General features: G+C 42.3%; 2 protein-coding genes across 2 annotated transcripts; both read left to right on the plus strand.

The window, feature by feature from the left end:
- The first annotated feature begins 403 nt into the window (after window positions 1–403).
- Window positions 404–8757, plus strand: LOC146981814 (putative aminopeptidase W07G4.4). Its single transcript, XM_085787354.1, has 16 exons — window positions 404–455; window positions 1417–1458; window positions 1546–1636; window positions 2041–2189; window positions 2938–3046; window positions 4085–4212; window positions 4307–4406; window positions 4557–4632; window positions 5320–5405; window positions 5586–5690; window positions 5950–6025; window positions 6139–6257; window positions 6962–7045; window positions 7149–7206; window positions 7925–8106; window positions 8219–8757. Exons 1-16 carry the CDS (start codon window positions 445–447, stop codon window positions 8354–8356), a joined length of 1554 nt encoding a protein of 517 aa, XP_085643480.1. The 5' UTR covers window positions 404–444; the 3' UTR covers window positions 8357–8757.
- A 558-nt stretch (window positions 8758–9315) lies between these two features.
- Window positions 9316–12512, plus strand: pcna (proliferating cell nuclear antigen). Its single transcript, XM_085787355.1, has 6 exons — window positions 9316–9768; window positions 11150–11247; window positions 11352–11419; window positions 11515–11709; window positions 12181–12304; window positions 12398–12512. The coding sequence occupies exons 1-6, from the start codon at window positions 9548–9550 to the stop codon at window positions 12472–12474; spliced, it is 783 nt and encodes a 260-aa protein (XP_085643481.1). The 5' UTR covers window positions 9316–9547; the 3' UTR covers window positions 12475–12512.
- Window positions 12513–22611: the final 10099 nt, after the last annotated feature.

The following is a 22611-nucleotide window of genomic DNA, read 5'->3' on the forward strand; positions in this document are numbered from 1 at the left end:
CATAGACATATGGTTTTATCGATCAAAACTTCGGTTCGAAACTCATCAGGAACAACATTAAACAACACATGCAAGGTATATTAAAACTGAATGAAGGCACTGCATTTTGACGTGAATGCTTCTTTCTTAACAAAAGAATAAACATGTAGTTTTAGTAAAACTACTTGGCCCGCGTGAATGATCATTTGTCTAGTTTCTATTCATACTGCTGTGTTGAAATGTAGTGTACTGCTGCTCAGTGTTGATTTAGACAAAAGGTTTTCAAGCGAGATGTATTTTACGGCCTGGGTGGTCATGATAACGAGCCACGCCGAGGCCGCGAAGGCAACACGACTTCAACTCAGCAGGTCATGTGATCAAGCGAGCAGCGTTCAGGGCAGATCCGTTGTCAGCGGCTCTCAGCCGTCTCTTTCACCGTGAAGACACCGGAGGAGGAGGATCAAGATGTGCACCAGGTGAGATCAACGGCTCTTTGTGTAGTCAGGTGTCCGGGCTTCGTGTCTGACCTCACGGCTTTTTATTTCTGACGTGCAGCTTTACGTTTGCAGGAAACAGCCGTGGAGGCTGGGAGAGAGGGCTTTGTGTTGAAATGCATTTATAAAGCCACAACCAGCTCTATAAATGTCGTGTTCTCTTTTCCTGGTTTGATCAAGTGATTGATTTAATCTGTGATCGACCGTGATTTATTTATTTATTCAATCACTGCTCAAAGCGGAAATGTGATCTTCATATTGATACGGAGGCGGATTCATTTTCTTCTAAAGGGCCCACACAGTCTCTCTCTTCTCACTTTTTTTTCGAAATTTACTCAGATGTCACTTTCAGTATCATTATAGGTTGATTATATTTCTAGCAGGTGTGATATGATGCCAGAAATATCAGTTAAACAGGGAATTTGTTAAGAGAAGCAAATAAATAGTATTGACCAATGCATCCTTACTTATTTATTTAAATTTGATGTAGGCTACTTAAAGTTTGGGCACCAGGTTGTAGTTGGATTGTGTTGTGGCACAGCTGCAATATTCTGGTTGTGAATGTCCTGCAGGCAGTTAAGATCCAAACTGACGCAGATCAGTCTGGAAAATCCACACTGAAAATCTCTGGGTGGATCTAAAACATGCTGAGTATGCACGTTGGCCTGGAAATGGCTGAAGACCTAAAGTGATCGAGTAGCTGAAATTAGACAGACTCTGTGGTTAGTTACTACTTATAAAGTTCACAGTACAAAGTCTCAGTTAGACAAGAAGTAAACCTGTCACACGGCTGATCTCAAAGGTCTGGCAGGCCTCCATGTTTAATCCACTGTTATCATTAACCTGCATTATAAAAATCACTGTGTCTGAGATACCTTATCCGTGTCAGGCTGTGTTGACGTTGCATCTTCCAGAGGAAATAACTGTGTGTTTCTCTCTGCAGTGTCCAGCCTGTTGAGTGGACCAGTGACCTCAAGAACCAGAAGTGAGTTTCCTTTTAAAAAAAAAATGCTTTTGTGCACTTTAAACAGACGGTTACCGTTGCACAACATAACTTTACTTCTCTTCCTAGTTTTGATGGCGTAGTCCTGGTGACCCAGAGTCATGAGACGCTGCCGGCCGAGCTCGAGTGCCTGAAAGCTCCTCTGCAGGACTACAGCTCCGTGAGTATCTGCTCTCCCACCACCAGCAGCCAGTCAGCCTGCAAAACCTGAGAGAAAACTCACACCAAGACGTTCTTGTCATAACATGGTGTTGTGTATTCTGAGTCCAGTTGAGCTGGTACTGTAGGAAAACAGGAAAAACATGATTTCTGCTACACAAATGTATGTTTTATCAGACATGCCTTAGTGGGTTATTTCACCTGTCCAGGCCTCAGTTGTGTCAGTCTATTAATTTATATTAATATTATATATTATAATTTATTAATACTGTAACTAGTCATCCAGCCACTGTCAACAAACAGCCACAGTTTGTGATCGTCCTGCTGCAGCATCTTAGAACAAGGGGAGGTTTAACATGCTCTCTGGTGACTGAGTGTCTTTGTGTGGTGTTACTTCACTTTCAGCTGGACAGCGGTTTGGGGGAGGAGGTGGTGCTCATCAAGGTCCCCGGTCTCCCTGGTAACCGCCTGGTGTTTGCCTCCACCGGCCCAGTGAACCGCGACTATGACGACATCAGGCGTTTCGGTGATGCAGCGGTTAACGGCATCAAACGGTAAGCTGATGTGTTTTTGTTTTATTAAAACGTAGCTGGGTCACCACCTGCCAGAAGTGATGGATCAACCTTTTTTTTTCACTCAAAGTGAAAATTAAACAAATGCATCTCACATTATAGCGACTATCCTGCTGTCCTGCAGTCACTCTGCATGGGTGGGTGGGTGTGAGTGGGGGGGGGGGGTTGAGTGAGTGATCTTTCATCCCATTTATCACGGTTACCTACACCTGTGCTTACACCATGTTTCTGGTAATGATGCTAAACAAATTAACTGATAAATAGTTATGAAAGAAGAAGATTCGTTAATCAGACCTATCTACTATTGAACTTGAATGAACTTAAATCTACTGAATCTATTGTCTTTTCCGGAGACCTCAGTGTAAAACTACTGTACATTTCATAGTCATAATTACTCTGATCAGTTAACAGAGGTGTGTGTGTGTGTGTGTGTGTGTGTGTGTGTGTGTGTGTGTGTGTGTGTGTGTGTGTGTGTGTGTGTGTGTGTGTGTGTGTGTGTGTGTGTGTGTGTGTGTGTGTGTGTGTGTGTGTGTGTGTGTGTGTGTGTGTGTGTGTGTGTGTGTGTGTGTGTGTGTGTGTGTGTGTGTGTGTGTGTGTGTGTGTGTTCACACAATCATGTGAGTGATGGGCTTGCATGGTCTGGTGTCTTGTGTCTCAAAGCAGAAATGATGACTTTCATATCCCAAACCCCCGGTTTCTTTTGTTGTCTTCATCCTGTGTGTCCTTCCAGGGCCTTGAAAGCTGGCATGCAGCGCCCCCTGCTGGTCAGCCCCCCACACAAGGACTACAAGAACAGCACACTGGTGGCTGCTCTCGGGGCCCTTCATGCTCTGTACATGGTGAGGGACAGCTAACAACCCCCTCACACAGAGGCAGATTTAAAGGTCGTCTAGTGTCCGTGTGGGCAGTGACTGCTGACCAGTCTATGGATGTCGACCTCAGCTTCTTTCACTTTGATAAAAAAGAGGCATTTGATAACATTTGCAGAGCTGTGAGATGCAGTTTAGCCAAAAATATTAGCTCAAAACTGGAATCAAGCCCCCTTTACTTTCCTTTTTTGTGTTTAGCAATGATCTTAGTTTCAAGGTTAAAGGGATAGTTCACCCTAGAATGATATTTCGCTCATTATCTACTCACCCTCATGTGGACTAAGGGCTGGAAGAAGTTTCAGAGTCCTCCGTCCCTTCTCTGAGTTACAGGGGGTCTTGGTGTAGCAGTGCATGTCCATATAACGGTTGTAAAGGGACACCAGAGCTCTTCGTAAAAAAACACACACAAAAAAACATCCAAATACCTCCATGCTGCTCGTATGTAATGTCCGTCTTGTGCTGAAGCCCCAAATTGCGTAATTGTCCCGAAAAAAATTAAATAAGTCTATATTTTAAGCTTCTCAAAGCTCCTCTTCCTGGTCCGTCCAAATCTCGCGTGATTTGCGCCGGCGTCAGTGCGGTTACTGCGAATCACGCGAGATTTGGACGGACCAGGAAGAGGAGCTTTGAGAAGCTTCCGCTACAAACAAGCTTAAAATATAGACTTATTTAATTTTTTTCGGGACAATTACGCAATTTGGGGCTTCAGCACAAGACGGACATTACATACGAGCAGCATGGAGGTATTTGGATGTTTTTTTGTGTGTGTTTTTTTACGAAGAGCTCTGGTGTCCCTTTACAACCGTTATATGGACATGCACTGCTACGCTGAGACCCCCTGTAACTCAGAGAAGGGACGGAGGACTCTGAACCTTCTTCCAGCCCTTAGTCCACATGAGGGTGAGTAGATAATGAGCGAAATATCATTCTAGGGTGAACTATCCCTTTAAATCTGATCATGTGTCAAAACAAAAACACTCACTTTTTATATTCTATCTTCTCCAACAGCCTCTTGAAGTCAGGGAGGGGAATGTGAAACCCACTGAGTACAAGGTGTGTGTCCTGGGCCTGTGGGCTACACAGGAGGCTCAGGGGCGGAAGCTGGTGGAGCTAGCTGACGCTCTGGAGAGCGGCAGGTGATTAAAAACACTTCATCATCATTTCTCCAGAGAGATACAGTATTTTATCACTCAGTCTTTATTCACCCACCCGTTCCCCTCCCCTCCTCAGAGTGGCATGTCGGGACATCGGTGGCTCTGACCCTGAGCGTATGGCTGCTCCTCGTGTGGCGGAGTACACCCAGGCTCTCTTCAAGGACAGCCCCGTGAAGGTAGTAAACATGAAATCACATGTGCTGACAGAAGAACTATATTTCTATATTTTATTGTGGGAGAAAGTCAACACACCTCTGCTCTTCCTGTGTGTGGGCGGTGTACTTCAGGCTGGTTTGTAAGAACGTGTGTGTATTTGTCTCCTGCAGGTGGAGGTGGTGAGCGACGTCAAGATTCTGGAGAGAGAGTATCCCTGTCTGGCTGCTGTCAATCGCTGTGCCAACAGTAAGGAAACATATTTAGTTTTCATCACATGTTAAAGGGATAGTTCAACATTTTGGCAAATTGGCCCATTGCCACAGTCCCTATAGTTTTAGCAGTAGGTTCGTTACCTTTGTTGGTTGGTGCAAGCTATTTTTAGAATGGCGGAGCAGAGCCGCGAGCTGCTCAGAGCTTCGCTACGGAGGCTCATGGGATTTCTTGGCTCATCAAACTCATCAAATACACAAACCAACAACTCCAAAACGCTCTTGTGGATAAGTTATGAGATAATAACGGAACATTATGAGACGGGAGTTGCTTTCGAGGCAAATGCCGAGCCTGGTTGTTGAAAAGCTGACCCTGACAGGAACGCGCATCAGCGTTGTTGCATGAATTTACCTCGAAAACAACTCACAACTTGTCGACCAGAGCGTTTTGGAGTTGTTGGATTGTGTATTTAATGAGTTTGATGAGGGAAACCAAGAAATCCCATTAGCCTCAGTAGCGCAGCTCTGAGCAGCTCTCTGCTCTGCTCCGCCGTTCTTAAAATAGCTTGCACCAACAATTAAAGGTAACAAACCTACTGCTAAAGGGATTATGGCAATGGGCCAATTTGCCAAAATGTTGAACTATCCCTTTAACAAGACTCGGGGGCGGGGCACACATTCACCAAACTGATGAATACTCATTAACAGTTTCCCTCTTCTACAGGTGTACCACGCCACCAGGCCAGAGTTGTCAAGCTGCAGTACTGTGGAGAAGGGCCCATCACCAAGACACTCATGTTGGTGGGAAAGGTGAGAGGGAACTATTCAAATGAATGAATTTATAAATCAAATAATCAATATATTATTTGTTGGTTGCAGTCCTTTGCACTTTTTAATTGTTTGTGTATCTGCCAGAAAATGAGCACGGTTTGTATGTACATGTGAATGTTCACTGACAGCCAGAGGTCGGGTCTTATTTGGTGTTTCCAGGGAATCACCTATGACACTGGAGGAGCTGACATCAAGGCCGGAGGGTTCATGGCTGGGATGCACAGAGACAAGTGTGGAGCTGCTGCCGTTGCCGGCTTCTTTCAGGTGAGTGGTGTGAATAATAAACCCTGAGGGAGATAAAGAAACTGATCTTTTGGATTGGCTCAGAGATTTCAAAATAAAATCAGCACTTTACAACTTAGGACTTTGGTCAGGAATCAATCTCAGGTAGCTTGGTAAAGTTGTTAGTCCTCAGTTCCAGGTCATCTTCCAGATTTGCTCAGACTTTGCTCTGGACCTGAGACCTGGGTTTTATTGACCATCTTACAACTCAAACTTGAGCAATGTCTGTCTTGCTTTCTAGATTGTAGCCAAGCTGAAGCCGAAGCATCTGAAGGTCATCGGCTCGATGGCCATGGTGAGGAACAGTGTGGGTGCAGGTCAGTATAATCCACATTTTTCCATATTTATGTTGCAGGTGTAGTTACTTCTCTCGGTGTGACCTGTGTTACAGCCCTCAGCTGACTGCATGTACGTATGTGTGTTTCCTCAGACTGTTATGTGGCTGATGAGCTGGTGGTTTCCCGTGCGGGAAGAAGAGTGAGAGTGGGAAACACTGACGCTGAGGGACGTATGGTGATGGTCGATCTGCTCTGTGAGATGAAGGAGAAGGTCAGAACATCTCATAGCAGTTACTTCTACCATATGATAGATAGAAAGAGCATATGACAGGTTGCCATCTACGGCAACCTCCACTTGACATGCACCCAACCATTACTGCTTATCCATGTTGTGTAGGCGCTGGAGCCAATCTCAGCTGAAATAGGGCGAGGTCAGAGTTAGTTAGGTCATAGTATATAGACGAACACTCACACACTCACTTTTTTTGGCATATTTTGAAGATTTTACAACATACAAAACAACAGCTACCAAACCAAACAAAGCGTGGGGTGGGAGGAAAAAAAAGCAAAACAAACAACAAAACAGAAAACAGAATAATCAGACAATGTGATAACACAGCAAAAAGATAAAGAAAAAGATCAAACTAATTCAAATAATTACATAAGGTTTCAGTCAGAGGATATGTTTTCATCAATATATGCATGAGCTAAGCATAAGTTACCATGGTGATCTGGCCCGGTTAAAAGAGAGCCTGGCTTTAGACATTTCTGGATCCAGAACCTTCTTGAGAGGAGAGGGAGTTTGACATATTAAACAGGTCTCAGTCAAACTTGCATCATCCCTGGAAATCTCTCTACACAAACGGCCACATTTGTACTTACAGAGTCCCATATTATGAAGTTTAGGTTAAGCTGATTTCTTTCTTCTGCCAGTGAGCTTCCTTCTGCTTTTGACCATGTCATGTTTTTCTCCAGGCAGTAAAGGAGAAATCTCCCGAGCTCTTCACTATTGCCACTCTGACTGGTCATGCCATCAGAGCCATGGGACCCAACTACTCTGTGAGTGCTGCTTTAAACACAAGTAGTGCAGTTTACTGAGAGATGTTCACATTTAAACTCTGAAAAGATTCAGCTGTGTTCAGTGTTAAATTTGTTGTTGTAGATTATCATGGATAATGGACCAGCCCATCGCGGCGGGAATGCTGCTCAGTGGCAGACTGGTAAGAAAACAGCACACATAAATTTTAGTATGAACAGTCATCTGACCATTTTAGCACTAAACTAAGTTGCGTTAATAAATCAAAGTCAATATACCAGGTTTTTCCAGAGATTTTGACCACATCTGTTGCTCATAGTGGATTCAGTTGGTCAGTGGATTCATCAGTTTTTGCAGTAACTCAGTGAAGTCTTGAATTATGGTTGAAGGCTCGGGGAAAACCAATAAATTGTCCTTAAAATAATCTTGTCACACTGTATTGATGACGCTACGAAGTAAACTGATTTGTCATTCATTTGAACTTGAACTAAAATGATTATTCCATCAATTCACTGGATGATTGTTATCAAATTTATTATCATAATATTTGTTATGTCTTCTAGAGATGCAACCTGTTTTCTGTTGGACATTATGAAATGAATATACTTTTGGTTTTGCCAGACATGCACCAAAGACTTATTTAGTATTTCTTCATCGCATAAGTCACAGCCTCTGACTTTTAGAAAATAGTTCATAAGAAATACGTAGCTGATAATAAAATTTCTTCAGTGCTGTTTGCCACTCTAACAACAGCAGTGACACCACTTGTACATTTTACACATGTAATCATTGTGACTTTATCAAATAATACACTGACTCAATCGCAGCAAAATGAGCTTCAGAGAAAGATTTATTTTCATCATCACCAACTAACACCAGGTCTTTGCTTCACTTGTGTGCAGCTGGAGAGGTGTTGGGTGACGTGTTTGAGGTGTCCAGCATCAGACGAGAGGACTATGACTTCCACAAAGGCAAGTCTGAGTATGAGGATATTCTGCAGTGCAACAACCTGCCGTCCTCAGCTACACCTCGAGGACATCAGACCCCCGCAGCTTTCCTCATCATGACTTCAGGGCTCGACAAGGTGCTCACACATTCTCCTTATAAATTTTTATTTTTATGTAAATATGCAGAGAATAGTATGGAAGACATGCAGTGGTTGATATCATATTATCATCTATGAATTTCCATTGCAGCATGGTGTGGACTCAAAGACTCCTCTGCCGTACTCCCACATTGACATCGCTGGGTCCAGTGGTCCCTTTCCCGGTGTCCCAACAGGGGCCCCCATCCTTGCCATGGCAACCAAGTACATCATGCCTAGTGATCTCTAAACGGATTACTCGAGTATAAAAAGACAGCGGCCTCTGCACTTAATCCCAACACAAATTTGTAACCGTCCAAATATAAACAAAATCCCTGCCACAACATGTAATGCATAATCTACACTTTTTCATGTCTGACTTTCTCCTATACCTCAGATTTCTTTTCTGCAATAATTTTCTGTAATTTGTAAGACCTTGTAACACTCGTCCTATCTGTGACAAATGACCCTTTTTCTTAAGTGGCCTGAATCCATATACTGTATACTCAGGGCTTAAAAGGAAGTACGGTATAAAACTATCAACTTTTTTTAATGTACATTTGTATGTGTGCAACAAACTTGTGGTTGTGTGATCAATAACGCTGTGTGCCAGTGTACTTCTCACTGATCAATAAAACAAATTGGAGCTCATTTGAGTGTTTTTTGTATATTGCTTGATACTTTTGACTCCACTGTTTTTATCTGCCAGCTTTAATCATTACTTTTTAGAATTAAGAGTAGACATTGAAAAACATATTTTGTATTTGTAGAGATTACCTGATAAGAAATATCTCAGCCTTAACCACCTGCTGTATATTGAGGGTTTCTAATCCAAGACTTTTATTATAATGTAGAATACATTTCTGTTTCATGACTGTGATGATCTCATGATGGAAACAGAAACAGCAGGTGTGAATAAGTTTCCATACATCTAGTGTTCATCAGAGAGAGAGAGAGAGAGAATTGATCCCAATGGGCAGTTCAGTTTGCAGTTATCACAGTAGGATTATATATGTGTAGCCTATGTAACCCTTACCCTACTGTGTGATATATAATGTACCACTGAATCATATTATGGGGGGGGGGGGGGGTGTTACACACTGTTCGCAGTTTGTAGGTTTGTCCTCTCTAACATGGCTGAAATCTGTGTCCGTTCGTTTTAGCGGTCAGGAGGTAGAATCGAGGAGGCGGAAGTGACGCAACGACGCCGAATCATTAAAAAGAGACGTTAGCGCGCGCTCTCAGCTCAAACTTCAGCCCCGCAGTGAGAGTGGTGTCAGCTCTGTGCGCCTCTGCCTGCTACCTGCACACAAAGACTCAACTTGTGGAGGATCTTCTCACTCTCACTCGGCTATACCTTCGACCTTCAGCCTCCGTTTTGCCGGAGTCACGCTAAGAACTTTTCTTTTCACGTCTACGCACACGAAAAAACACAGCAACCATGTTTGAGGCTCGCCTGGTCCAGGGCTCCATCCTGAAGAAGGTGCTGGAAGCTCTGAAGGATCTGATCACAGAAGCCTGCTGGGATGTCAGCTCGTCTGGCATCTCCCTGCAGAGCATGGACTCGTCCCACGTCTCCCTGGTCCAGCTCACCCTCCGCCACGACGGCTTCGACTCGTACCGGTGCGACAGAAACCTCGCCATGGGAGTCAACCTCAGCAGGTGGAGTAAACACTTCCTAGCATAGGTTCTGCTTAGTTAGAAAACACGTTTGACCTTCTTTGATACGGGCATGACTAACGTTAGACACTTTGATATATTGTAGGTTGCGGTCTTGCATAGAGCTCCAGTTTCTGATGACTAATGGCTGGTTTGACAGGTCGAATCGTCAAAGTTTAGCCACTGTTCAAATCGACATAAATGTCGCGCTAGTTTGGCTGTGAGCCGTCGTATGCTCGGTGCTAACAGCTAGAGGTACTCGAGTCAGACGGTTATTTCGATATGAGTATTGGCTGGCTGCAGTTAACTTAATGGTCTGTGTTTCATACATGAAGCTAATAAAGAGGGTAGCCATCTTGGCGGTGTTGCCCGGGCAAGTCTCTCTGGTGCACCGAGCTGTCATCTTTAACTCTTTACTGCCCGCTCTCAAATCCACCGGGTTACACATGTTTCACACTCCGATTATATCGTTAATACGCTGACCGGTGGGTTAGTTTAGTATTTTGTCTTGTGTTTAAACGTCTGGCCCAGTTTCAGAGAGCCAGCAGTTTCATTGTGATTACGTAGCGACGTCATTTGAGCGCCAAATTCTCTGCAGGGATATGTTGGCGGGAATAGTTTTTTAACCCGGGAACTTCCACTTCCGCCTGTGCCTCACTGCCCTCTGTAGCATTACACCGGTGTAGTGGACATAACGGTCCGCTAAACATTTTGACTACTTTTTATGTGACGGAACAAACGTTTTGTGTTTTTAATCAACATAAATAATATGAAGCCGTCAAAGCACACATGGATTCAGCTTTCTGATTCATCCCCTCAGATTATTCTTTTGCGAAATAGTGCTTCAGTTAGTGATTGGTTCCACAAACAATTCATTTATCTTTTTATTGGTCTTTTCCACCATTTTTTATACACAAAATGATCTGATTGCCCTGAGCACACAGTGACATCTTCAAATAGCCACAGTGCACAGATGAAGTGTCTTTTTTATCTCAGAAGGTGTAACTTTTTGAGAGTAAAGTCTGATACATTGTTAATTAATGAAAATAAGTTATCCTAACTGTTACAGCTTCATTATTAACTACCTTGTTTTGAACACTTGGAATTTCTGGCAAACAAAATAAAATGTTTGAATGTTCAAAGAAATTAATGGATTAATTAAAGTAATCAGTAAGTTGATCAACAATGAAAACCAACCCCAATTATTTTCCTTTTTGGGGGGAATACCTTGAATTGTAAACTTACTGTCATGGTCATAAACTTAGTGCACATGTTTTTTTATCTCCTAATAAAATAAAAACAGCCTAGATTTAGAGTATGAAGTTAAAGTGAGCAGGGACACAGAAACTCACTTGATTTTCTTTTTTTCTTTTCACCCATTCAGTATGTCAAAAATCCTGAAGTGTGCGGGAAACGAGGATATCATCACTCTCAGAGCAGAAGACAATGCAGATACACTGGCCCTCGTGTTTGAGACACTCAGTAAGTTTGATTTATTAACAATCCAACAACACAACTTAAACTTCACAGATGGTGCTTAGTTACAGTTTACCACTGTCTTATTTTATCTCTTCTCACTCTTGCAGATCAAGAGAAAGTCTCTGATTATGAGATGAAGCTGATGGACCTGGATGTGGAGCAGCTGGGTATTCCAGTAAGTAAATCTGTTGCCTCCCTTTGTCCTGTGTTGTCCCACGTGTTTTTCATGCACACTGTTCCTGACCTTTCCTCAACGCTCTGTCCCTCCAGGAGCAGGAGTACAGCTGTGTGGTGAAGATGCCCTCTGGAGAATTTGCCCGCATCTGCCGCGACCTTTCCCAGATCGGTGACGCTGTCATGATCTCCTGCGCCAAAGACGGAGTCAAGTTCTCTGCCACAGGAGAGCTGGGAACAGGAAACGTCAAACTGTCCCAGACCAGCAACGTAGACAAAGAGGACGAGGCGGTAAGCATCACTCTCTGCTAAAGTCTAATGTGGACTTAACCTGTTGGAGATCGTTTAGAAATCATTTGTCTCTGCTGTCACAAATAATAACCAATAACCAACTTCAAGGCACCTTTATCAAAAGATAAACAGTAATTCTGTTTGAAAACTTCCACTCCTGCATTAATGATTAGATCACTTGTAGTTTTTGAAAACACAGCATATCACTTGGGCATTTTATAATCTACTAATCTCTTTTAGGACTTCCACTTTGGCCAGGTTCATATTTGTTCCTGATTTGATAAATTGATGAGTTGATTGACAGTATAATCTTATGGTTAATTGTCAGAGGTTCTGATGTGAATTGTTCCTCAGCCCCAGTGTTAATAATCACTAGTAAGATTATTGGACTCTGTGATAAAGAATCTTCTGTACTTTAACTGCTTTGATGACGTATGTTAAAGATCCTTCTCTTTCACTGTTTATCTTCAGGTTACCATTGAGATGAATGAGCCCGTCCAGTTGATCTTTGCCCTCAACTACCTGAACTTCTTCACCAAGGCCACGCCTCTGTCCAAGACCGTCACCCTCAGCATGTCTGCTGACATCCCCCTCGGTGAGGGACAGTCCTTTGATTTGCTCTCTGAAGGTGAAGGTGTTCACAGAAGCTGTTGTGTCCCTAACTAACTCTGTGTTTTTCTCTCTTTAGTGGTGGAGTACAAGATTGCCGACATGGGACACGTCAAGTACTACTTGGCCCCGAAGATTGATGAAGAGGCTTCTTAAGCTGTTTGTTAAAGCCCAAAAAGGAAGAAAAGAGAAAAGAAGGTGACTGGGACTTGTCCTGAGCGATTGAAGGGCTGAATTGATCTGAGTGACCGTCACTCTGAGGTTTCTGTCCAACCAGAGATTGACAGCAGGACGTGTAGCGTCCTCTCCTTACAGTCAGCTGTATGAGTGATGCCATCTGATGTGATAAAGTCAGTGTTTGATGAGAGCAGCTGGCTGTGCTCCAGACAACCCTGTGTAAACTCGCCACTCATTCACTCACTTCTCTCTCTCTTCCTGCCCATTTTGGGGAAAGCAGATTTCAAGTATCCCATTCCTTCTTGTAGATAACGTATTGTAAATACTTTCCGTGGTTTTCGCACTGTCAGGTCAACCTCAAATGTTTTTGTATTCATCGAATTCAGTCCAAAATAAATGATTCAAGGTGTTTCCAATATTACACTTGTCTGTCTGACATCTGTGGACAAAAACTGCACATATGTTACAATTAGACAAAGACACACTCATACTGGCCTCAGCCCTTCAAACTGTGGGGCCCTGCTAGCTTTGATTTCATCCACTGCCCTGCATTTCACTCTGATCAAATGAAACCCCAAGCCCCATAGATTAAATCTAAAGGAGCTGTGTTGGTATATTTTCCTACATCTGTGGTGCTGAATGTACAAAAATGTCAAACTTCTGCATTTGACATGTTGATGTTTTTCCAAAATAAGCTTAAATCTATGTTTTTATAGAACTTTCCTTTAGGCTTCATGAAAAGTCTTGGGTCAGCACACAACACGGATAAAGGGCCAAATGGAATTCAACCATTAATTTTCTGTGACGGGGGGCTAAAATGAGAACGGCCAAAGTGTTGGTTCCTTTAAAGCCACTTTCAGGTTTTGATTATAATAGAGATCAAATATTTCTCTATAACATTAGTGACTAAAGCAGATTAATTATATAATAGGTCCCCACAGCTCTACAAAGCCCTGCTTTCAAACTTCTGTTTGAATAAATACAGAAACATGAGCAAAATGCTCCAAGTATCAGCAGTAAGAGAACCTGATCCTGTGACAGATGACTTGTTTGATAGTTATTCCTGATATCTCACAGTCACCTCCACACGTTTGTAGTCTTCCCCCCAGTATGTCCTTTTTGGATCATTTCAGTACTTTGGATCTCCACCTCAAGATTGGATTTAGTTGTGTAAATGCAGCAGTAACCAGATGCAGCCAGTAGGTGGCGTCCTTTTCCTACTTTTGTTCCCTCCATGGGTGAGGGCCAGTTATCAGCTGACACCTCCTATTGAAGAAGAACAAATTTACTCTTAATCTCCAGTGAATGAGAAACGGAAAGGAGTGATTCAGTCCAACAAAAGAAAAGATATGTGGTTTTTATTTTGTGCTCCTGGACTCAAAGCACCTGCACTTACTAAAAATCAAACTTGATACTGTAATGTCTCGACTGTTGTCCCATGTGGAGGACATGTACCACTGTCTGCTGTTGCCTTACTGTATTTCAGTCTTTCAAACACATTAGAGATTTTAAATGTACAATTAAATCTCTGAAATCAGTTTGACAGCAGGACAGTTACATCACAGAAGTCTTCAGAGTCACTTCCCTTCACTTCACCGCAGTCATATGTGTCTGTCTGCAGCTGCTTATTCAGGGAATGGGTGTAGGTTTCATTTGACCAGTGAGACATTACACTCAGTATGGGCATCCAGCTCATAGGCTTTAACAAGAGCTGACCATTTCATTTGCTGCAAAGGATTCAGAAGATTTATTTTACCTTTATTTTACCAGGTTGCCCCTTGAGATTGGATCTCTTTTGTGAGAGAGGCCAAGAGGCTGAACTGGTGCAACAACAATAATACAAGCAATTGGACTCAATTACAAACATTACATCATTCAAAATAGCAGGTGCACATTTCTGTAAGTTAATGTTTTATAAGAGGAACCTTGAATTCACCCAAAGAAAATGAGACCAGAAGAGAGGTGTGAGTGTGGTTCCAGGACCGGGGGCAGCGTAGGAGAAAGCTGCTGGAAGTGTATATGTAGGAAGTAAAAAGCTCCCCCACCCCAAATCCCCAAATCTTGACTCTGGTGTATTGTGTTGTAGAACAGCAGTAGGTGCTGTGGAGTCAGACAGCTCTAATCCTCAGGCTTTAAGCCGTCTGGCAGCCACATCTGGCTCCACTCTGAGATGAACCTCTACTGTACACAGAGCTGAGTAGAAAGCAGTACTGAAATACTACAGTAGATGACAGCACTGGACTGTACCCAAGTGATTACTAATCTGAGGTATTGTTTACTGTCTTTTAATGCCACTTTATACTAATACTGCACCATATAAAAATATGGTTTACCATAATACATGCTATATACATTTACCTGACAGCTGCTATCAAAATGTTTTACATAAATATGTAACATATGCCCTCTAGGAATAGTACAAGCATTCTGGAAAGAATAAAGAAAAATAAGGCAAATAGTTCAACATATAACCCTTCATCTTTTTATTTTCTCGTCTAACTTGATCTTAAAATTTAGCATTTTTAATTTTCCAGGCCATCACTGAAAAATCTGACTCAACTCTAACTGTCTGGGTTGAATGAAATCACCTGAGAGCAGAGCACAGACGGAGCAGATTAAAACCTCACTGTAATCCTCTACTCCTCTTCAATATCCAAATGTCACATGATGAAAGTGCAGGTCTCTAATCAGCTTCAGCCCATACAGAGGATTTCTTCTTCTTTTTTTTGTGGATTTGTTCATGCCAAATACATTGCAGTGATAATGTATGTCTGTCCCAGCAGTCACCAGCTTTCTACTGTAGACTGAAATGTTCCTGGAAACTTGTGAGGGAATCCTCACTCACAGTGATTTATTCACAAAAACAAAATGTACCGCAGCTTGTGGGAGAGCCGATAAGAGAACAAGTCTGTGTCTTCAGATACAGTGTAGAGAAAAAAAGTTGGGACTGTCATTGTAGGAAATGACCGATAAAGCGAAGCGACAGCACGGGCGTTTAAGCTGCCTCAATATTTAATTAACCACTGCCACCCAGGTTAAGATTAATTACTTCCTGGAACAGAGCAAAGAGGGTTCAACCTGATTGGGATCTGCTTCCAAATTAGCCACGATTTCAGAACGCAACAGCAGACATGCTTCATAATGACGAAAAATGTCAGACCTGCAATTACGAGTTACATTAACGCCTACAGAAGTTTAGACCAAATCAGGCCAGTTTTAATACGTACGAACGTATAGGTCACATACATTTGAATGCAATATTTTAAGCAACATGTATTATTTTGTATTATTTTAGTTTTCTCTAGTTTTAGAGTGAAAAGGGAAACAAAGCAGCCTGCAAAGGAATGGGAAACCCAGGAGACTTGAGCTCTCAGATAACTTTGACCAAGGTATCAGGCAAGATATTTACTATTTACACACTGTGATAGTTTCCAAAAGCGGGGGGGGGGTGCTAGGTACCTTTGCTGAGGGCCCTTTTCCTTTTCTGTCATTTTGAAAATATAAAAGAAAAAAAATGATATTGTTTAAAATGTAAAGGGAATGTGTCATCTGTAACTTTATGTCTTTTAGAGATCGTTTCATCTTCCACTTGCTGAAGGGCCCAAACCTTTGCATGCCACCGTATCTGCTAATACAAAAACACAAAACAGCATTTTCAACAATAACAATAACAGATTCCACAACAATAATTAACATTAACATCTAATAGGATTTAACAAGCACTTGTACAAAGTTGACTTATCTATCTCTCTGTATGTAAGACAAATAATTTGTTCCCAAACTGTAAGTCACTAAACAGCTTTTCATTTTCTGTCCCAAATAACTGACTCAAAAACTAGGTTTTGAAATGTGAATTAAATGTTTGGGGCGACTTACTACCTTCTGCAAACACACAAATTCCACTCACAGTTTAGACAAAAGCCAAAATGATGGAGAAAAAACAAATTTTCAGCTTTTATATGTTTGTTTGTTTTTTTAAATTCTGCTCATGGTTTTTTAGGGCTCCTGATTCTTTTGACCAGTAAATAATTTTGATGTTTGTTTTCTGCCTCAGGATCCCCAGGAGGAGCTGGACAGCACTGCTGAATAGAGGGATGCCTGGAATCCTCTCAGCCCTGGATAAGCAGAAGAAGAAGAAGATGGATGGATGGATGGATGGATGGATGGATGGATGGATGGATGGATGGATGGATGGATGGATGGATGGATGGATGGATGGATGATCTCACTCTGGTCGGTGAGTTGAAAGGAAAGTTTGGCTTTTTTGAGGTCAGGCTGTGTGAGTAATCACATTATGTCACTTATGTAATCACTGGCAGACTGAAAACAAAACAGAAGTGTCCTTGCACAGCCATGAAACAACACCAAGTTATTTTACAGTCATCACCTTCATCAAATATTTATATTACTTACATTATCTAGTGTTTTCATGACTTCCTGACACGTTAGTTGTGTTAAATGATCATTTCCACCAGACCTCCAGCAGTATGTCTCACAACATAAAACATAAGCCCAGACACTGATGAGTATTTTAGTGTTTTAGTGTTCTTACTCTTGGCTTGGATGTAGTCTGTTGTATTAAAGTGAGCCTGATCTCTGCAGCCTTATCAGGCAGCTGGATTCCTGCATCTCTCTGCCTCGCTCCCTCTCTCTCTCTCTCTCTCTCTCCTCTGTCTCTGTCTGGCTCTTAAATTGCTTTCTGGAGGCAGGGGATTTTGGCTGGGGAGATAAGGAGAATGGGATGAAACACTCTCGTTGACGGTCTATCTCTGTCCACTGAGCACTGTACATTTACTGAGACAGAGGGGGGAGAGAGGGCTGGAATGGCTCACGCCTCGGGTCGGTGTGGCTGAGGGGATGCTGGCAACATTCAAACCCATTTCAAACCACCATCGGCCTTATCGGCAACTAAACAAACGGCCTGTAGATGACACATGCCAAAGTGTCCAGTAGAGTCTCACTAAAGGTATATTTCTATTTTGAGAGGACATGGATGTACGGCGTGATAGATGATGGCATCTTTGTTCCTTCACTGTAAACGTGTGTGTTCTTATGGTCTGTGTCAGTCAGGCCCTGGAGGAATCGATCCCAACCCAACTCTCAGACCTGACACTCTCTTACATAAGCCCCTCGGTGCTCTGCTGTCTCTCCACAAGAGCCGGTCGCATGGATTATTGATGCCAGCACAAAGGGAGTGAGACCTCACATGGCAAGGACATACATGCTGCATCAAGCCACATAGTATCTATACAGCACCGTTCTTTCTCTTGGTGGGATTTTAAGGCGACATGGTGTGTTTGCAGTGTGAGGATGTGGGGATTCCCTCTCTACTAAACCCACCTGAAAACAGCCTCAGTCTCTCCTCACAATACATTCATATCCTCCTCCTCCTCATCATCATCATCATCATCCTCCTTCTCCTTGATTCTACAGTTGCGTGCCTCACAGTTAACACACATGTAGTTCTGACTGTGCTGCATGTGTCGAAGTCATCCCCGCATGGATTAGCATATTAATGGGCTGTCCTCTTTGTCCCTGTTTTCTGTCAGTCAGATTTCACAGCAGTGAGGGAGGAACGACGAGGACGAGGTGATGTGGGGAGGAAGAGGAGAGGAGAGTGCTGTCGCTGGGGAGACACATCTGAGTGTAATTAGTACAGGTGGGACAAATAAAAGACTGATAGTCATTTGTTTCTGAGCACTAGAGCTGTTTCACACAGTTGTTAGAATCCATGTATCCTCCCCCTTAGGTCTATAATATCACTGTTAATAAATGTTTTTCACTCTAATATAAATTGAAACATCTGCAACCAGATTTATGAACCTGTGGTGAAAAATATTTGCCAGGCAACCTTTCAATTTAGAAGCTGACTACTTTACAATTGAACATCTTAAGCTTATAAGATGTGGTGCTTTCAAAATATTTATTTTTCTAATTGAAAGAACTATTTTGGTATTTGGTAAGAAAAAAGAAAAACTCTTGTGAATAGTTTTCAGCCTCTCAAATATGAGGATTTCCTACTCAAACTTTAATCATCTTCATATTCTCTTTGAATGAGTTGAGTTTGAACTATTTGTTAGATTAGTTGGACAAAACAAGAATTTTGAATGTGCCATATTGTGATTTTTATTGCATTACAAATCTTCTACTTTTTTTTATTATCAGATGATGAATCAGTAAGAACCGATACAGAATATGAATCAATAGAGGTGGATAGTTAACTTTATCAAACAGCTCTTTTCTGAATGGAGCAGTAATGGCTCCTTTTTGGGTTGGTGGGTTGGCAGATCTACCTCAGTATCACTCATCAGCAGAGTCTGGACTGAACTGGCCTCTTTCTATCTCAGAGCCCTGCTTGTCTCTAATGGCTTCTCAGTGACACCAACCTGTAGTGGAGTGTTTTTACAGTAAGGTATTAGTACTTGTACCTGGGTAAAGGACACTCCAGTGTGTTTTTAATAAAATAATAGTTAAAGCAAGAAGAAATCCTCAACATTGCTCCAGTCCACCTTCTCAGTTGCCTTTCTCAGTCTAAATGACTTTTAGATTCATGGATGTTGATTGGCTCAAAGCAGCAGGCTGTCACCTTCAGGATCACCTCAAGCTTTGGGATTTTTCCACAGGCCTGTACACATACACACGTTGTAACAGATCTAGATGAATGGGTAAAGAAAACAGTCACTGTTGTGTTGGATGCATGGTTTCTGCTGGATGGGGCTGTGTCTGTAAAAGAAGCATATTCTGGGATACCATGTAGGGTTTATTAATATCAAAGTCCACTTCTATTGAGCATGAATAAAACATAAGCAGCTCACAGATTTCCTAAACAGGAAGTCAAATCCTGGGATTTTCTGCACTTTGCTCTGCGCTGCCGCCAGAATCAGATCTCTGTCCCTCTCCATCCAGGGATGCCTCAGTTCGCTACTTAGCAACTGTTTCCACGGATACAAAGTTGCTCCCCGTCTCACCCACACCCCCGCCTCCACAATAAGTCGCCACTGCCCCTCTGCTCCTTTGTGTCCACTTCCTAGAGCTGGCTGATGAAGGGAGCCTGGTTCTGTTACTTTATAACATCTGGAAACCAGAGCGAGCTGCAGCAGCTTCAGTGTGGAGTATCTGAGGCTCAGGAGGGGACATCATCCAGCACTGTGCTCCATGATTCATCTGTGTTGTTATGGTGGTGCTTTTGGTGTTTTCATTGATCCGAGGAGGGCTGTAGAAAGTGTATTGATGAATGTGACAGCCTCTTACCAATTACCCTCAGGCACCTCTGCTTTTCCGCTGTGTTGTCCTCGTTGGCTCTGAGTGTCATTGTGCTCTGGGACCATACACCTCAGCACTAATGTCACTGAGACAAATTGCACTTTATTGTCTGCGCTTGCCCACTAAACTGTTCACATTTCTGTCCCCTGCCCTCACACACACACACACACACACACACACACACACTGGAGAGGCTGGCAGATTCATATTTGTAGGTGTGATATGTAGAAAATAAATCAACAGAGACACATGGAGATAAGAAAATAACATACAGTAAAGGCTGCTGGGTATATCCAGACATGAATGCAAGCACCGGAGCTACAGAAAGATCTATTTATATCGCTCCTAAAAATAGACATTCTTCTCCATAGAAACATGAAATCCTTCTCAGGGGTGAATTACTCTCGAGCTGCTGCTGTCGTGTGTAGTATGTGTGTGTGTGTCTGCGCGTGTGTGTGTGTATTTCCTCTGTTTCTTCCAAAGGTGAAAGCAAATTACCGACTGTATAATAATCCCAGCCGTGAGGCTCTTTCTTGGGGAATCTCTCCTCCCCTTCTGAGTCTGCAGCAGACAGGATTTTACCATGCTTTGATGATCAGCCTCCTCCACCACCTCGTGCTTCTGTCACTGTGACGGGCTGGAAGTCGACATGGATTCATGCACATTAGTTTACAGTAGCAGAGGAGGGCGACGTCTGAGAATCTGTGGCTAATCTGGTGTGGGAAGGTATTGTGTCGGTGATGTGGAAAAGATGCAACCTCTGACTTCTGGACAAAAACAGTCTGGGATGAACCTCTACCTGATTTATTTATGTTTTTTATCTGATTTTTTTTTTTGTGTTACTAATGCACAGAGTAGAATTCAGTCCTATAGCATGATGAGGCCTTCACTGTTTTTATCCCCCAGCTGCACAACTGTGTAATATTGAATTCACTTGCTCTATTATGTCAGGCCAACGTTCATTACTTTGATTTAGTCGTTGATTTCAACTCAATCATTATCCAGAAAATGAATTTCACCAGATGCCAAAAAACATCTAATGGAGATTTCAACAAAACAAACAGATAAATACTTTTCCAGATCTCATACCCAGATTAAAGATAGACTGATCATGGTGAAATAATTTATTAATCCCCAGGTGAAGTCATGTTTTTAGATCTGCAAAGCCACATAATCAATAAAGGCTTTTTCTTCTTACCCATCTCCTTGAGCATCTCATATAGCCTATGATTTGCAGCTTCATGTACTGCACAGTATATTCTGTTTCCATGTTGCCTGGGAGCTACAGACAAATGCAGCAACCAATCAGAGGCAATGAATGAAAAACATAACTGCATAATACAGTTAAACAGCTAACATCCTCTCATTCTCTGTGATATTTATAGAAACAAACTAGATACAAACAGATAAGAGGGGAAGATTCTAAGATATCTGACACAGGATAAAGCTTCACTGAATGCACCAAATTAGAGACTGTGTGAGTATTAGTGTCAAGCTGCCACCATCTTCCAAACACGAGGAGCGCTGAGGCTGTTTATAAGCTCACATATAATTGACTTTAAAAAGATTCACGAACATACCTGAAAAACTGACGGATCAAATTTTCTTAAATTTCCTTAAAATCCAAGGTTGATTCATAACAGATTACAATGAAGTATTTCTGATTTTTAGCACAAAGATGAAGTCTGTTTCATGTTTGATTGATCATTATGTGATCATTTCAGGGTGATGGCATTTTGTAAAAATATCCTTAACTTTTGGATAAATTATAATAAACAACATATCACAACCCAACTCCCTTATCACTACATTACTTTAGTCTAAATAATGGCAGCAAAAATATTTTTTTTGCCTTTTGAGTGGAATCTGTCATTAGCATGGTTTCTTCTTCTATCTAGTACATGGACACAATTCACAACTTGCCACAAATACAAAGCCTCACGGCTGGGATTTGACATGGCAGAAACAGATGAAGAACTAAAAAGAGTTCAGGGTCTGTATTCTAACAGGGATTATTTTTTCACAAGTAAAATCTCAATATTTACAATCCTCAGATTATTTTATGGAGCAGTAATAAATGTGGGGTTTAAGACCTTTGGAAAGAGTCACAGGTCAAAAACAATCCAAAACACAAGATTATGTTATAGAATGATATTCTGATTCTCTGTTCTCCAGACTGGCAGTAGTGAAATACCTTATTGATCTCAGTGGGAAATTGTGTTTTTAAGGGACTGTGACCTTCTCATCACACCTTTTACATGTAAACACTCTCTCTCATTTTACGTAAATGAGTGTTCTCCATCACTGTTCACATCTCGTGTAAGACACAGATTCGCTTCAACATCTGTCCCTCCTCTCACAGCCTGCTTCCTGTTTGCCCGATGGTATCTCTCTTCTTCAGCGAAGCCCGTGGACGTCCTTGGAAGACGAGGTGGGGAAGTGGAGGTGGGGGATCTGATTCAATCTGTCAATCGCCAGCCAGAGCTGTTTCCATCATGTTTGCTCTGTGTGAGCTGGAGGAGTTCTGGAGGAGCTGACCCTTGCACTGATTGTTTGTCCTGCTCAGCCATTCCCCCTGATAACAGTTGTCCTTCCCCATGTAGAGGAAGAGTGTGTGTGTGTGTGTGTGTGTGTGTGTGTGTGTGTGTGTGTGTGTGTGTGTGTGTGTGTGTGTGTGTGTGTGTGCGTCCAATGCAAATGATCAACCTACTATTTGTGTGTTTGTGTACATGTGTGTACAGGTTTTTGGTTGTTTTTTTCGCATTACCAGACTTGGTTTTATCTTACAACTATAGTAAGGGCCGAGGGAAAGGATGACAAAGCTAGCTGAAGTGTGTGCGTGTGTGTGTGTGT

Source organism: Trachurus japonicus, chromosome 9 (genome assembly GCF_045865225.1).
Source record: "Trachurus japonicus isolate A0001 chromosome 9, Traja_1.0".
NCBI lineage: Eukaryota > Metazoa > Chordata > Actinopteri > Carangiformes > Carangidae > Trachurus > Trachurus japonicus.